General features: G+C 32.9%; 1 protein-coding gene across 4 annotated transcripts in view; it reads left to right on the top strand.

The window, feature by feature from the left end:
• Window positions 1-16,176, top strand: part of LOC138186729 (furin-like protease 1) — a 223,781-nt gene extending 207,605 nt beyond the window's left edge. For 3 of the 4 annotated variants that reach the window (XM_069126855.1, XM_069126857.1, XM_069126854.1), the window contains one exon: window positions 14,025-14,800. In XM_069126855.1, coding sequence (XP_068982956.1) covers window positions 14,025-14,464 — 440 coding nt within the window. In that variant the 3' untranslated portion in view covers window positions 14,465-14,800. Of the gene's footprint in view, window positions 1-14,024; window positions 14,801-16,052 lie in introns of those variants that run through there. The other variant, XM_069126856.1, reaches the window with a different exon arrangement.
• The last annotated feature ends 446 nt before the right edge of the window (window positions 16,177-16,622 follow it).

Genomic DNA, 16,622 nt, shown 5'->3' with positions numbered 1-16,622 from the left:
GATGAATTATTTAAAATGGATATTCGATCGGTCATATATATTCTCTGAAAGCGATACGCTTCGATAATCATTTTTGATCGAACTACGCGGGAAAAAGTAAACTCTGCTATTCTTTGACGACTGTTCAGTTCCGACCGCTACTCTTGAAGAAGGTTAGCTTTAGAAATACCAAAGTTTCTTTTTTCTTATATTTCTCTATTCCATTAACTACTATTTTAGCCACTATCTTCAAAAGAACACGGAGTTACGCTTTTACCGGCATGATCTTTAACGAAGGATCTATCCACCGAGATCGATCTCGAGTTTCTCTGAGTGCGATTGAAAATAAAATTATTTCCTTTCAGCAAAAAAATAACCACGTTCGATATGACATTCCACATTGTTCAGAAACATCCGATGACACTTTTCTACGTAATGCAAAAACAACCAATTCGTGAAACTGCCACTACAGAGATGCAACATCGATAGATCGCGTCCATACAGTGAAGTTCGACTCGATACTTCACGCAGACAGATCCTGGTGAAATTACCTCGCGTAACCATCGCGTTACTCTATCTTCATCGATAAAATCACATCCCGCAGAATCGTTCCCACTCGATTTCCTAAACAGCCAATTAATCATTAGAAGCTACTCGACTGCATAATCCGTTTATCGCAAATATTCGATGGGAATAATCTAGCTATTTAAATTCTGAGATTCGATTCGTACGCGATTAATATTCAACTGTTACGAACGTACATTGCCTTTCACAAATTTGGACTCGCTTAGTTTCAATTGAAAGAAAAAAGATTTGTATACATCAATCTTCTAGTAAACCAGCCTAAAACTAAAAAACAGTGAACGTTAAACGCTGGAACGACGACTGTGCGTAGAAAATATTAATCGTCTGATAAGTTGAAGTGTGGTGCGCACAGGCGAGCAAAATTTGCCAGGAAAATTCGAAAAAGGAGAACAGAGAAATATAGTTTAATCATTTGGTAATGCTAGCGATGTATGCCTAACAACAATAGTTTCTTTGAGTATATCGATCGATAAAACGACCAAACGTGTTCCAAAGAGTTTCTCTTCGCGTCTTTTTCATCTCTTTCCTTTCCACCTCTCCGCTTTTTTCCAAACGTTTTACTTTTATCTTGCTCTTTCCTTCTGTCCCTTTGCTTCATTTTCTTTTCTGTCGAATTCTCTCCCTGTCTGTCTCTGCAACTTTGCTTACCTAAAGGGAGGGGAACAGCAGCTCGGGCTATCAACACTGCTGAAAACAAAAAGGTAACAGAGCATTTACGACCGGCTGATGCAAACAGCCGAGAAGAAGATACATAAGACTAGATGCTGACCTGTAAAGTACATATTTATGTAACAGCGAAATCCTTTCTTCTCTTTCTCTCTCTCTCTCTCTCTCTCTCTCTCTCCCTCTCTCTCCTCACCCCTCTCTCTCTCCTCCTTTCCCTCCCAGTTTCGATTCTAAACGGAGCACTACATGTCACTTTGCTAAATATCTACAATTTCGTGGAACTCTCAAAGATCTATCGGTAACTATATAGGTCTAGTACTTTTAATTACTCGAACGACAGATATATGTTCTGCAACGATATTGTTGTGAAAGTAATTATGAATTTGTTATAAATTAAATTTGCCTTCGTTGAATCCGAACGATAATCTGTACTAAGAATGTCACGCGATAGTAGCAGGCTTTTAAAGTCATTCGTAGAATTTATTCAATGTTACCATCGCGTCAGTGTAAATTGCCTTTAACAGTACTTTCGCAGACTTTCACTGATATTTTGTAAAACTAATGTATACTGCGATTAGGGATTACACGTTGCGAAAACATTTCGCCATTGAACAATGTGAATTATCAGGCATTCAGTTACACGAGGTAACAACAATTTATTTCTGACAACGTAAACGTTGAAGTCTAGATTTCATGGAAAATTCGAAGATATTTATCAAACATCTCGCAATATCGAAACGGTTGAATAGTGATTAAAAAGTTCGTCGAGACGAGGACTGATATTTAACAAATTACTTGACAACGTAGTTATCCAATATGCAATACGTTTCTATGAATAACTCTAAAGAGAAAATTTAATTACAAATAATTCATTGAATAACAATACTTTTTCTAGAAGATTATCAAAACTGATTCGGGCGAAAAACGTAGGAAGAAAAATATAGCCTATGATCGTTTTATATACTATAATTTGTTCACTCGAGAAAAGAAAAACTATTTATTACATTCCATCGATGTTTGTGTAACGATCGATGATTCGATTCTCTGCATCAAATAAATAAAAATGGAAACAAAAGAGATGCTGATTGTTTGTTGAAATTGTACAAGAAGAAAAGGCTGCGGAATGTTTAAAAATATACTATTGTGTATTTTCAAATCAATTTTTTGACCGAATTTGTATTCTAAAATGTTTAATATTCTTTAATATTCTACAATCTTTAATATTATGAATGATATCAAGAATAGCGTTCTTGTTTGATCAAATATAACGCGTGAAAATTAAAATGGCAAAAGGGCTGTCATCATGGAGAATCATCCTTGATGTATTAGGAAAGTAATCCACAATGTACAGAGACTATTCCAAATATTTTGTTAACTGCATGGAACTGGAGTTACCCTACCGTTGACAAGGGACATCATTTATGCCCCTTGAACGTAATCTCTTGGTTTCAAGCTTGCAAACGTTTCACAAGACGAGCTAACATCAGAATGGGTCCTTTCTCATTGAAGTGGTTTCACCACTTGGTTTGGACCACTAATCAAGACGGAAGAGATCGTTTAATTCAGAGTTTTGGTCCCAAAATACACCAACTGCTTGCAGATGCTCATAAATTAACCTCTTTATGCTCTTTTCATTTTTATGAAATCATGATTCCGCCAAGATGAGAGAATAAATACAAAATCATCGATGCTCTGGTCGTATAACGAAATTCGCGAAATTAATTTCCATGAGTAAGCGGCGAAAATTTTAATTAAAACACTGCCTTGATTGCAATAAGAACCTTTTATTCGCTGGCAGTACCAGTTCGATATTTCATAAATACATATACACATAGGAACGTGTATCATGTAATTAATGAAGATACGAGAAATATCGGTTAGAAAGTAATGAAAGTGATAAAACAATTAATGTAATTTACCTATCTTTTTAGTGGTTCATATAAATGAACCGAAAGATATATTTGGAAAAAATATTTGCTCGCTAAACTATGAAATGTTACTATAGAAATTTTCTCTTCGAAAATTCGATGTGATTAAGTGAGTTTCTCTTGGAGAATCCTAAATTATATTTATAGGGTGCCAAGAAAAATGTGCTTTTGTAACCAAGACATATCTTCTTTTTTGAAAAGTTGAAATAATTTTAATTTTTTAGATATCGATTATTTCTCTTCGTGTTTCATAATGATCCAGCAGTTATCGAATTCCGTCAAAAGTTACCGAAGAGAGAGAAAATTAAAGTACATATCCAAAAATCTGTCGAGAAAAATTCTCTCGAGAAAGACAAACGATACGCAACGTACAAAGATATTTCGACGAGAGAATTAAATGGCCGCTTAGACGATGAGAATAAAATAAAAAAAGAGCCAAACCCGACAAAAGTTGAAACAACCTAGTTTGACGTTAATTGGCTTCGCCAGCGGTCAACCGCAAAGAATCAAATGGTGTAAATACCAGCAATCCCTTCTTTCATCAAATAGAGAACTCCACGACGGAGGAACGACTCGCACTAAAGCGAATTCCTTTTTCCCTTGACCACGGCAATATAAACGTCTAGTTTCATTATTACATATCGATCTTAACTTTCTAATACGTGATAACTTAGTTTAACGTTGTTACTTTAAATTCTAGCAAAATAATGGATCTAGTGAAATTTATCTATAATCTCGATATATTTTATTTTCTTTATAGCTATTATTATTAAGGTTAGGTCGTAATAATTTATGTGTAAATTATTTTGTTCTCTTCGCTATGGCACAGGGTGGATCCCGTTTTTCTATCCAAACCTTTACAGCGTATTCCACAGACGCAAATAAAAAAAGGATCTATAAAGTTCAATTTTAATTTCAATTTGTTCCGTTTCATTGAACCGATCGTCAATTTTTTGTAACGATTCATCATACTTGTTAATTTTCGTTCGATATAATTTTCCTTTCAAAGTTATACCGAAAAAAAGTTTGGCTGGACAATACTAGAACGCTTTATATGTCCTAATCGAAGTAATATTGAAAATTAGCTGTCTTCCTTTCTATCGTGCAAAAAAGAATATTTTCAATTTCGTTTACCTTGAAACGCACAAATCGCGTGATACAAAAAACATTCTGTCACATTCAATTATCGTCTGTGATCGAATCTCGCGTTTTACATGCAGATTTGTTGCTTACCGCAGATACGCTCTTGAAATCTATCTCGCAAGCATTAATTTATTTTTACTCGATTCTTGGAAAATATCGTGTCGTATAAAATAACCGTTTCGTAACAAACAAACAACTTTTACAGACTCGAGAAAGTCTAACGATATAACACAAAGAATCCCAGAAAAGAAACGAGTTTCATGAATAACAATAATAACGCATCAGAAAACACAAAACGATATTCTTCCATAATTTTCTTTGTACTCCTATCCTTACGAAATCTCTTCGATCCTTTTTCTCAAATACACTTTATTTTCCTATTTTATTTTCTTACATCGACAATGGTTCCTTTATTCGTTCGTTTAAGCTACATCGAACTAGTGTTAATATATTTTTTACTAGATAATAAAGAAGGCAGGTCTCTATCAACGCTTAATCATTGATCGAAAGAATTGCAGGCAAAGAGGGTCAACTTTCTGACAATTTGAGCAATTCGGTTGAGTGGTCCGATTCTTTTTGAAAAATTGAAAAGGTCCTATACAGTATATGTATAGTGGTGCTGACTTCTTATTACTGCAATCCCTTTGATCGTTATCATTTTTCGCCTGTTTAGCAGCAGTAGCGTCTATTTGTTATTTGTTATTATATTATATTGCGAATCATATCATTGTAACCAGATGCTGTACAACTTCGGCGCGAGATGCACGACATGTTATCGTCATTTTCACCTAACGCAAATGCATCCAGCGCGATCCATCGGGTACATACGCTATCAAGCACATATCATTTTCATCGCGAAGGTACAGCCATATTAAATTCAAGCTTTTCATCCGTGCTCGAGAGTTCTACTTTCAATTTTAACTTTCGAATTGGGTGATGAGTTGACCATGAACTTTCATTGAGAAAAAACAGAACCTTGGTTTGTTCACTGGAATGAACATGCTGGCCGATGAGTGGAATTTTAAATCAACTTCATTTGATTCGTCCCGTTTCTCAAATCATATACCTTTTGAACTAACAGTTTGGCTTTGACCTTTGATCTTTCGAAACTTCTTGACTATATAAAAATTATTGGAAGTCGCAACGATGTCAAGGCGAATGCGCTGCCTAATATAATACTCTCTCGAGCGGATATATTTACGGTTTAAATATCTCAGATTTATCATTGTCCTCGCGAAACGCTGGTGAATTCCACGCTGATGAAAGTAATCAAACATATATTTGACAACGAGCGATGGAAGGCGAGACGAAGTCAATGATAATTCCAGTTTGACGTGTAAATGTTACTCTATTTCTAGTTTCGTGTTATTATGCGTTTCGTAGTTAGACAATTTTTAGCGAATGATTTGATCGGATAAGCTGACGAGCCTGTGCTCAAGCACACTCTGTGAATCAATCACTTCACGTGGTACTTATGACGATTCATCGATACCAAAAGAAGATCACAGGAAGAACGTGATAGGTTTTTCGTTCAGTTTTCATATATTATCGAAACAATTCTTGTATTCGATTAACATAAGATGCAGAAAATCAACAAAAATAGGTTTATCATGTTCTTCCTGTAAGGTTTTCAAATATAATAGTTACCATAGACGCACAAACAGTTCCTCGAAATTCTCTCTTTGGACTCTGACTAAGGCAAAGCGTTTAAAACATTATTACAGCATTCGTCTAAAAGAAAATTCACGTACGAAGAAATTAACAAACGATGTGTCGTGGATCGCGTGGAAATAATCGCAACAAATAAAACCACAAAATACGCTTCCATACATATACATATATAAATATATATATTATTAATTGACGCTTTTTGCAAGAGATCGTTATATATTCGTTTAGCTTTCGTTCGCGTGTATGGTACTTAAAAACGAGCTAGAAAAGTTAATCTGTTCTTCAGAATCGTTTACATATTCGTGATCATTTAAAAATAGGAGCTACAGTTCCGAATATGTATATTTAGCTTTTAATTTATTAGTTGTATAGGTATTACAACGCAGTACAATGCAATAATTCGGATAAGAGAGCCATACGTAATGAGTATAAGAATGTACGAAATACGAGATATTTTTCAATAACATGATTATTGATAATTTTATTCTATTTATAAAAATTTCATTTCTCTTACAATTATAGAATTACTTCCAGACAATCATAAATCAGATTATTAATTAATTATTAAGTATCTGCAATAAATTACTTTCTATCTTTTCGATACTTTCAACAGTCCTCTGTACCATTACGTATGTATCTGCTGCTCATTAAATTCCCAATAATCCACTGTAAATTCAATTTACGCTTCAAATCGTGCATGGTAATGTAAATTTCTTTTCGTGGATAACAAACTCAATGTTTTATAATACTTCACAACCATCCGAGTAAAAATTTTGATTTATGGAGATTTAATTGTGTGCATGTATGTGTGCGTGTGTGTACGTGTGTTGTGTGTGTGTACACCCATATATTAATGTATAATAATTGTGTATATACGTGCAATAATGGACGAAATACCAATACGAATCAAACATACACGAAATGATTTAATAACAAAGTCATCGACTATCGTTCCTCCGACATGAATCATACGTTAATCACGATCAAAATGGAATATGTAGTAAACTTCGGCGACCGAATCGATGAAAAATCGTCAAAATTAAAACGTAATAATTCTATTTTATATATGTTTGCTATGTGTTCCGTAACGTCCCAAAGATTTCATAGAATTTTATGAAATATCTCGAATAAATTTCTGCTTTCGAGAGAACCTCAAAAAGACATACTTCGAGTCGAAAAATCATCCAGTGAAAGAATCTTGGGTCTGATCTCGAAAATTATACTAGCCCATCGAAATAAATTCCAACGCAATAAGGATTCACCAAAAATTTTTCACGCTTTAAAACAATTGATTAAAAGGTCTAGCTTTCCTGAAAAAGAAAAGGAAAGAAAAGAAAAGAAAAAAGAAGAAAAGAAAAGGAAAGAAAAGAAAAGAAAAGAAAAGAAAAGAAAAGAAAAGAAAAGAAAAGAAAAAGATAGCAACAGAAACGAGATAAATGAGTTAAGGATTAGTGGACTAAATTAAGTGGACTCAACAAGTTCGAATCCTAAGAAACGAAAGTACATCCCGACTATAAGTGTATATTGGGTTCTTACAATAAGAGTCAATTATTCTAATCAACGTGGAGGGGTGTTGATGATAGTCATGTATAAGGGATATGAATGATATAAACGTGAGTACTATGTAGGATTTTGGATGTTTCGATTCGTTCAGGTGTGAAAAATATCTTCCAAGATGTACAATACTTCGGACGACACGGCTGGACAGTTGAATTTTCGATATTCCGCGAAATCCTTTCGTTTGTGCCGATTTCATACTTTTAAAGCAAAGATCAAACCTTCAGTGGCCCAGAAATTTTTTATTAAGAGGCGTATTCTACTCTTATAAGCCTTAGTTATATAGGCCTTAGTTTCGACCAAGAAGAATAACTAAGATCGTATATGAAAACTATGGGAAGACATCTTTTCTTAAAAAAATTTTTCAATAGTACTAAAACTCGAATGAATATGATGATAGCTGTAAAGTGACAACAGAAAAAATGGTATAAATTTTTCGTAATATATTATTAAAGATCACGCGTTTCACGGTAAATATTCCCCCTTAATAAAACTTCGTACTGTATGAATGAGAAATTTCGAGGGATCCGAAAGTAACATACTGCAATGTAACAAAGTGCTAACATCGTGATCATGTTCAAGTACTTAATAGCTTGATAAAATCGATCCTTAGTATTTTGCAATGTGATCTGAGATAAGAATAAATTTAATGCTACTAAATCGTCGTGTGCGGTTTTTGTATGACAATAATAAATTATATTTCACGTGTAACGAACGAAATAGATATCGACATGATAGAAGGAATATATTAAGCTGATCTCGACGCACGTCGATCATAGCCAATGATAAATGCGTATCATAATTTGCATTTGAGAAAGGCATATTTCAATTTAAACCGTGAAATATCTTTTTTACTACTACGAAGATTAAATTTCCTTCGTTTGAATACTATTTCTGGAATGATAATTTTCGTAATTTCTCGCTTAATAATCAAGAAATGAAATTCTTTCGTACAATCGCGATCCATTTTGCTTCGCGAATGACAAATTACATTTTACTCGTACCTTTCTTATCGTAATCAATAATATCCTAAATCACGTTTTCCTTATTTATTACATTTTTCGAAATGCTTCCATAACGTAATTTTGTACTTAACGAATGTCTTTCTTAGCGTAAATCGAATTACAAAAAATGAGAAATACTTAATTCGTTAATTAACGAAAAGATACAATTTTCCCAGAAAATATTCCAACGCATCGGTATTTAATTTCTGATTTGTAGAAATTATACTAACAACGTGTTTTAAATATGTGCGTGTGTGCGTGAGAGCGTGTGTGCGTGTGTCTCGAAACTTCATAGTTAAAAGATATAACCTGCCATCGCGAAATTCTATTTTATTAACCCTCGCTCGGTTATAGTCGGATCATTTAAAAATCGAAGAAATGCATGTTTAATATCTCAAAATGATCGTGGCATTGAAAAGAAAAGATATATTAATAGCTAGAAATTCGATTTTGTAATTTTTGTTATGCGATACTTATGTATACTTTTATAATTTTCGTAAATTTGCAACGAAGATATGATAGATAAATATATTTTTCGAATAGAATTCGTATTCATAACTTCTTGTCTTCCAAAAATTATTTTAAAGAATGAAATTTAACTTAGTTTGGGTCAAAAGATGACCAAGTCATTACCGTCCAAGGGTTAATTTTCCAACCATGAAACTCCTTAAACGAATATTTCTATCAAATCGGATCTTCGGAACTGTCCAGCAGTGGGCTTGGTCCACCATATTGTTAATGTATCTATTGTAAATGTTTGTATGTAATGTAAAATGTATCTTTGCTTGAAAAGGCGACATATCCTAAGTTATAGAGTTCTGAGACAAGAAGAACGAGATGTAAGGTTGCCTGACTTGTCCACAACCTCGTGCCATTTTCTTCTTTCTCGTTCGTTCATCTTGTTCAGACGTAAAACAACGATCAAAGGTCACTAGACGGGAAAGGAAACGAAGCTCTGCTTCGTGACACCCTTTATGTGCAATGTGATACAATGAAAAAACGACAAGAAGGAAGAGAATCGGCGGTGAAAAAGGCGTTCAGGGCTTGCCACGTACATTTATGTACACATATACATAATATATTGTATAAGTAATTGCAACTACTATGAATCATTATATGCGACATTGAAATTTGTATATCATGGATGAATTAAAAGAGGAGAATATCCTAAACAAGATATTACCAGACGTTATTGATCTCGAGCGATATTTTTCTATAAAAGAAGAGAAAAAGAAAGCTTACTTCGATATGTTAATAATTTAATTAACCCTAGGATGCAATCACTAACCTGATTTTTTATTTATTGGAAAAACAGGTATGTGTCGATAAAGCATGCTTCTGTCCATTTTTCTGTGGATGGTGGACAACGTTCTAAAGCTCTATAATTGGTTTGCATGTTTAATTTTATGTGGTTATGTGATCTGAATTTTATCGTCGCATGAAAAGTGATTCTTTTGTAAGAACTGTTCATAGCTAAAGCGAATCGTATTATAAAGCTAAGATACCTAAAAACTTGTAACATAACACCTGTTTCTTTGCTTTAGCGTTGAATATTTCATACGCAAAAGAATAAAATAGAAAAACGTACGAAATATTTGATGAAATACCTTACACTGGATTACTTAATGTCCTATCATACTTTTCTTGAGAGTTTTCTTCTTAAAGTGAAATCTCAAATGAAATTTAATTACGAATATTCATAGGTTTCTTGCATTCAATAATGTATTTTGTTTAGTTATAAGCAAAGCAAACTCAAATTGTGTACCATTGGAAATTAATTTATTACTTATAATTCGTAGTACTGTTAATCAACTATTGGTTACGCGTTTCAAAATATTATTAATAAATACGTTAGCCAAAGGTACACTAACGTTTCCACTAATTGCGTTATCAAGAACGGATTTAAACATCCACTTGCAATAAACCTCGCCGAAAACTAAATGCTAATGAAGGGATCTGGGAAGATTTGAGAGTACCGGAGACACAGGAGATGGGAAACGCTACACAAGGGTGGATCAGTTAAAAGTTAACAGAGAAATAGATTTTAATTTAACTTTCGTGTGTACAGAAAGTTTTCTGCTTGCACTTCATGAATAATTCAGTAAACTTTAACATGAACTCTGAGAAGGTCTCTATAATACCAACATTTGAATAATTAAAATATTTAGCAGTGCGCCTAGTTAAACAACATTACCTAATAGCTCTGGTTAACGAAATCTTGTATATACATACATACAAAACTATGCATGTAAATTATTCCAAGTTTTCAGTTCTTTGTCATCACTGGCAAGATTCATTTTCGAATTTTACACTGTCGTAGAGTTGATTAAACGTCAGATTGTATCTAGAATATTTCTTTCCAAATAAGATATTTCATTACAAAGTTTGTCCATACTCCGTACTTCGTAAATTTGTTGCGTCACTAAATCTTCAAAGCTTCTGTGAAAGGTTTTGTTAAATGGGTCTACCATTGCACAATTTTGCATGTGATTTTCCTGCACAAGTGACTGTTTCACCATTATGTTATAATATATATAGCACATGGTACATTGGTATTCTCTTAAATATGTGTAATATATGTATACAATTTCTAATGTCTCGTCCTACATATTAACTGATTCAAAATTTCTAAACTCTGATAATAATCTCTGTTTACAGATTTATGTTTAATGAGTTGCACATTACCTAGACTAATTTTCATAAAAAAATAACTGACACTAAGGAAAATATAGTGTTTCTTGAAATAATGCAATTTTAATCCGACCATAAATTAATTTTCTCATTTCTTGTTTCTTCTAATAACAAGATCGTCAGCAATTATCGCATAAACGGTTGAGATAAATTATATGTCAATCAACATAACGCGCACTTTGTATGCCAATATATTATGTTTCCATAAAACTTGATTACTTATACATATAAAAAATTTTATTAAAATGTTATTTTTATTCCGTAGTCGTAAACTACGACTGTCTCTTTCTTTTGTATCCTTCCAACTTTACTTTCTCATATCTCGCACGTGTTTTGTATTTTGCTCACTTTCCTCGAACTGAACAAATATTCGCGATAGTCATGTCTGGCAGATAAACTTTTTAACGTCCCACAAATAGGTAACGTAAACGACAAAGTATCTCTGTAATAACATGGTCATTTATGACTCTACGATATCAATTGGAAAATTAAAGGATGATCGAAAAGTCGAAAAAAAGATAAAAAATTTCAATCAATAAAAGAGTTCGTGATCGCGCGTATTTTAGAAAATAAGTTTCACGAAAACTTTGGGAGCAATTTGCACGCGATAAATCGAGTTTTCTTAGAAAAAACAGAAAAGAGAAAAGAAATCCTAAGAACCATCCAAGTAAAGCGGAAAGATTATTGTGATCGCTTATCCAGGAGATCAAAATTGAATTCTCTTTTCTTCGACGGAACTAAAAAAGAAAGATTTGTCCTAAAGTGTCACGTGTCGCTTTATCCCTCTACTCCATAGCAGGTTCTGAAAACGTATTTAGGTACTTGGGCTCTCCGTGGGCGAGTTGCGGTGCGGATTTTCTCAGACCAGCCAACTACCACCATCACCAACCACCATCACCAACCACATCCACATCCACAACCACACACGTACAACCAATCAAAATAAAAAGACCTATCCCTGATCGCTTCACCAGCACGGTGAGTCTTACTTCTCTATCGTTCTATAATGTTCCTATTTATATCCTCTGGCTATAATTTATTATTCTGGTTTGAATCAAGTATCTCGAATCATAGGCAATATTAACGCGGATCATCAAAATGTTTCTTTTTTTATTCAGAAATCGAAATTTTTACTAAGTGTGGAGATTTAATTTTGTGACTGATGGAAGATATCAGAATTAGTGTGTTAATAATATACAATTTGATAAACACTTTCTCAACTTTTGATTATGTTACTTATTTTACTATATTCAACTTGCCTGGATTCAACTCACTTCGATTCATTAAACTTTCTTTTTTCCACTAAAAGTCTTATTAATAATTTTGCTTTTCCACCGTTTTCTTTTTTTTTTTTTTTTGCTCCTTGTATAGTGCTTGAACTAGTTGTTCTTTGCGGGAATGACATTTTCTTTATGCTTTATTGCTTGCTGAATTATTAATGAATTCAATATTAACGAGATTAATTTTATGCTCAGCGTTGAACAAGACGCAAAGATTTTTATTTCTGAGAGATTTTAATACGCATCTGTATAGAAATATGTCTAGATACAGATTTGAATCGAGAACTTTATATTTAAATATTTTCGACAATGTGTTCTAGTAATTTTTTCTTTTCAAAAATTTACAAACTGCAAGTATTTTCTTTTCATTCAATCATAAGAAAACAAATTTGGTATCTTGTTAAACTTAAAGGAAGACGGTCAAATGTTGTAGTAAATATATGCTTCAGCATGCACCCTGACCCTTACATTATTTTATAGTTACGTTAAATAATGATTGACAAGATCAATAATTTATAATTTTATCTTCTGTGCTTAGTTTTTTTAAAAGATAACGCAAATAGTGATATGTATTTAATAAATGTCAAAATAGATTTACATTAGGGCTGGGCGAATATACTCGTAAAATCTGGATATGCTTTGAATATCTATCTTTACAAAATGTGACAAATATCGATAACATAAAAATTAAAAAAAAATCGTTTACTGCGTTTATGATTCACCAAGGCCTAATACACAGTGAATGTATATTTATTTATAATATAGAACATCGCTTATCACACATATACTTATGTACTTAGTTGTAGACTATATTTATATTTAAGTAGAAAAATTTTCTAACGTAACTTTCCTTAACGTAAGAGCTACATTTAAAGTACCTACATCTCGAACTACAACGAACACAAAATAACACACAAGTAACATCAAAATATCCATGAGCAACCTATGGATGACAGTTCTGTTGGAAAAATGTTTGCCTTGTATATGAAATTAATTAAATACGGAGAAGGTAGATTCCGGTAATATGTGGGAAACTAAGCTGCAAGGAATCAGATACGCTTCCGGTTTCCATCGCCATTAATTGTAACAGTAATTCAGGTTTCTCGGTTGTTTCCCGTTGAGCATAGATTTACCAACATTGGTATTAACTTTATCAAGATATTACTTGAAAATTCAAATTACATTGCAAGATAATTTGAAAACTTTACAGATCGACTAAGAAGCTTTCACGTGATTACGAATTGCTTATTCCAAATTTACTAACTCTTTATGCTTTTTCCGTATAAAAGATATTTACCAAAATGGTTTAAATCGAAAAAACCAAGATCGAGATGTTTTACAAGGTAAATTAAAACCTACCATGAATAAATTCACCATTGTCATTCGTATGTCTTCGCGGCTATTCGGCATATCGTAAGAACACACGCAGAGAACTAAAACGAACCAACACTCAACAAGATATCCCACATACACAGAATCAAAGAATGGAAGATTGTCAAAGACCCTATGTAATTTTCCAGAGTGTAAGCTGAACTGGTACTACAACAATGGGATCTGCGTGTACAAGTGCCCAACTGGAACTTACGGCATTTCTGACGAGACAAAAGCAGTCTGCTCCAGTTGCCATTACTCCTGCCTAACTTGTTCAGGATCTTCGAATACCGAGTGCACCAGTTGTCACGAGGATGCCGAGCTTTCTATGAACCTTGGCGAGTCTGTATGCATCCTTCGCGAGCTTTCGTGGACGATGCACTCCACCCTATGGTTTTATCAGATGACCATTTTGTTCTCGATCAACATCGTTGTATTCACCCTGATAATTCTATACGTGGCTGTCAAATGGTATTTGCGAAGAAGGAATTCGCTAATGTACGGATATAGTAAAGTCTCGTATACAAGTAATGGAGACGCACATAAAGATAAGTTACAAGAAAATGCCTCTTCGTCTGATAGTGAATAAAGAAAATGGATGAAAGTAAACAGCAACCGATGCTGGTTGTGTAATTAGAAAATGAGTCTAATGCTATAAATCTGTGGACGGTCGAGGAGAAAGAGAAACAAGAAATCCAAAAGATTACACGCTCAAGAGATTTTTCGATGAGAATGTGAAGGATGAGAGAAAATAAAAGGAACTAGGAATCAACAAGCACGTGATTACCGGTTTGTTGTGAAATTTCGATGTGATTGTTTGTCATATAATTAATGTTTCAACAATGGATTACTAGTGACATTAATGACATTAACAATATTTTAAGCAGTGGCGGTACTTGGGAGGATTCCGTCCTTCTGTTTGACACATTCCAATGGACGAGCATGAATTAAGAAGTTGGTAGTGATCTCCCGGTGAATGTTATGGATGCAGAGATACGATTGAGTTAATGTAATCGAATTTGATAATGCATTTATCTATGTTGTGATGCTTCGAGAAAATATGCAGAATATTTAAAAACAAACGTTTTAGATCATTATTTTTTAACACGCTGTATTTTAATCTCACCAATAACACGATGAAGTAAAGAAGGATAGAATTAGTAACATAGAGAGTGAATAGGCGTAACTCAATGTGATCGAGTTATTTAACCAAATTAAACCATTCCAAATGCATTTGTGTGTTCAAAATCAAAAATTTCTTTAAGAGTAAAATTAAAGTTAAAGTTCATGTCCGAAATTTAAATTTGATGCTCTAGTGACCAAATTCTTGATCGAGTCATAATTAATCGCGATACAAATAAAACGTATCGCAATGCAAATACGCTTAATAAGTTTGGATTCTCAGCTAATTAACAGTTAATAATTAAGCCGATTTTCGATTATCGTTACGGGAATGAACTAAATTATACCGTCTAATGTCTTGTCCTCGTCGATAATCAAAATTAAAATTGCATTATCCTCTGTAACTAACTGTAACACAATTTTCTAACCGAGTTCCTAACTACATAGAGCACATTGTAATTTATACACCAGTGAAATTACCATGCGATGCTACTTACGTAAATTACATTAAAGATATAAGACGGAATAAGATATAGTAGCATTTCCTAACGACCAAAGACTTTAAACGTTGCACTGCTATTCAATTAGAGCGACTTTTAGATGTACATAGCAAGATCAAACAAGTATTATGAATATTAAAGCTAATTATTAAAGTTTACAAGTTAACTAGTTATTATTGTTATTCAAATGTAATGTGAGATACTAACTTTAAAATAAAATTAAAAGACATTCGGGTATTTTACTTTTCCATTTGCAATAAACTCCATAAATGTGAAAAAATTATATATTAAAACAAAGATATACAGACATTACGTTGAATAGGAATGTCAATTGTAGGAATGTCAATAGGAATGTAATTGAACAGAATTAAGATTTTCCTTTGTCGTCCCATTATCAAACTGTTGAAAGTCATTCTTTATACGATCACGGATTAAAATACTTTCATGATGTAATAAAACGTTATTAAATCACTTCGATAATTAACAAATACATAGTAACTCGTTCGTCAATTATCTTTTTCCGAAATGAATGATAGTTTAAATTTTTATTTACAGCTTAATCACGGATCGACCAATATGCAACAAGTACCGATAACACAACTACAGAATTAAATACAACACACAACGGTACAAGTATTTTGATATATGTAACTACACAAACTTAATATTAAACAGTATTCGTCAAAAAATGTTGATTAAACAAATAATCTTAAAATTCAATAGAAACAAGTTAACATTTGCAATACATTATTTTAACATAAAGGTAATTCCCTTCGTTAATTAACACTAAAGCTATCGACACTTCGTGTATACCTATTCCTACCGTGTACGGTCAAAATGACCGATGATTAAAGAAGTAATAGTTTTTACGATTTAACTTAGATAATGTTTAATAATAATAATGTTAATTAATGTTTAATTAATTAATGTTAATTAATGTTTAATAATGATAATGTTTAATTTATAATTTATAACATAAAGGTAATTCCCTTCGTTAATTAACACTAAAGCTATCGACACTTCGTGTATACCTATTCCTACCGTGTACGGTCAAAATGACCGATGATTAAAGAAGTAATAGTTTTTACGATTTAACTTAGATAATGTTTAATTTATAACTAAATG

The sequence above is a fragment of the Bombus flavifrons genome, chromosome 14, assembly GCF_040668555.2.
Source record: "Bombus flavifrons isolate JBK064 chromosome 14, iyBomFlav1_principal, whole genome shotgun sequence".
In the NCBI taxonomy this organism is placed as follows: Eukaryota; Metazoa; Arthropoda; class Insecta; order Hymenoptera; family Apidae; genus Bombus; species Bombus flavifrons.
Note: the sequence above shows the minus strand (reverse complement) of the source record. Positions and strands in the feature narration are given on the sequence as shown.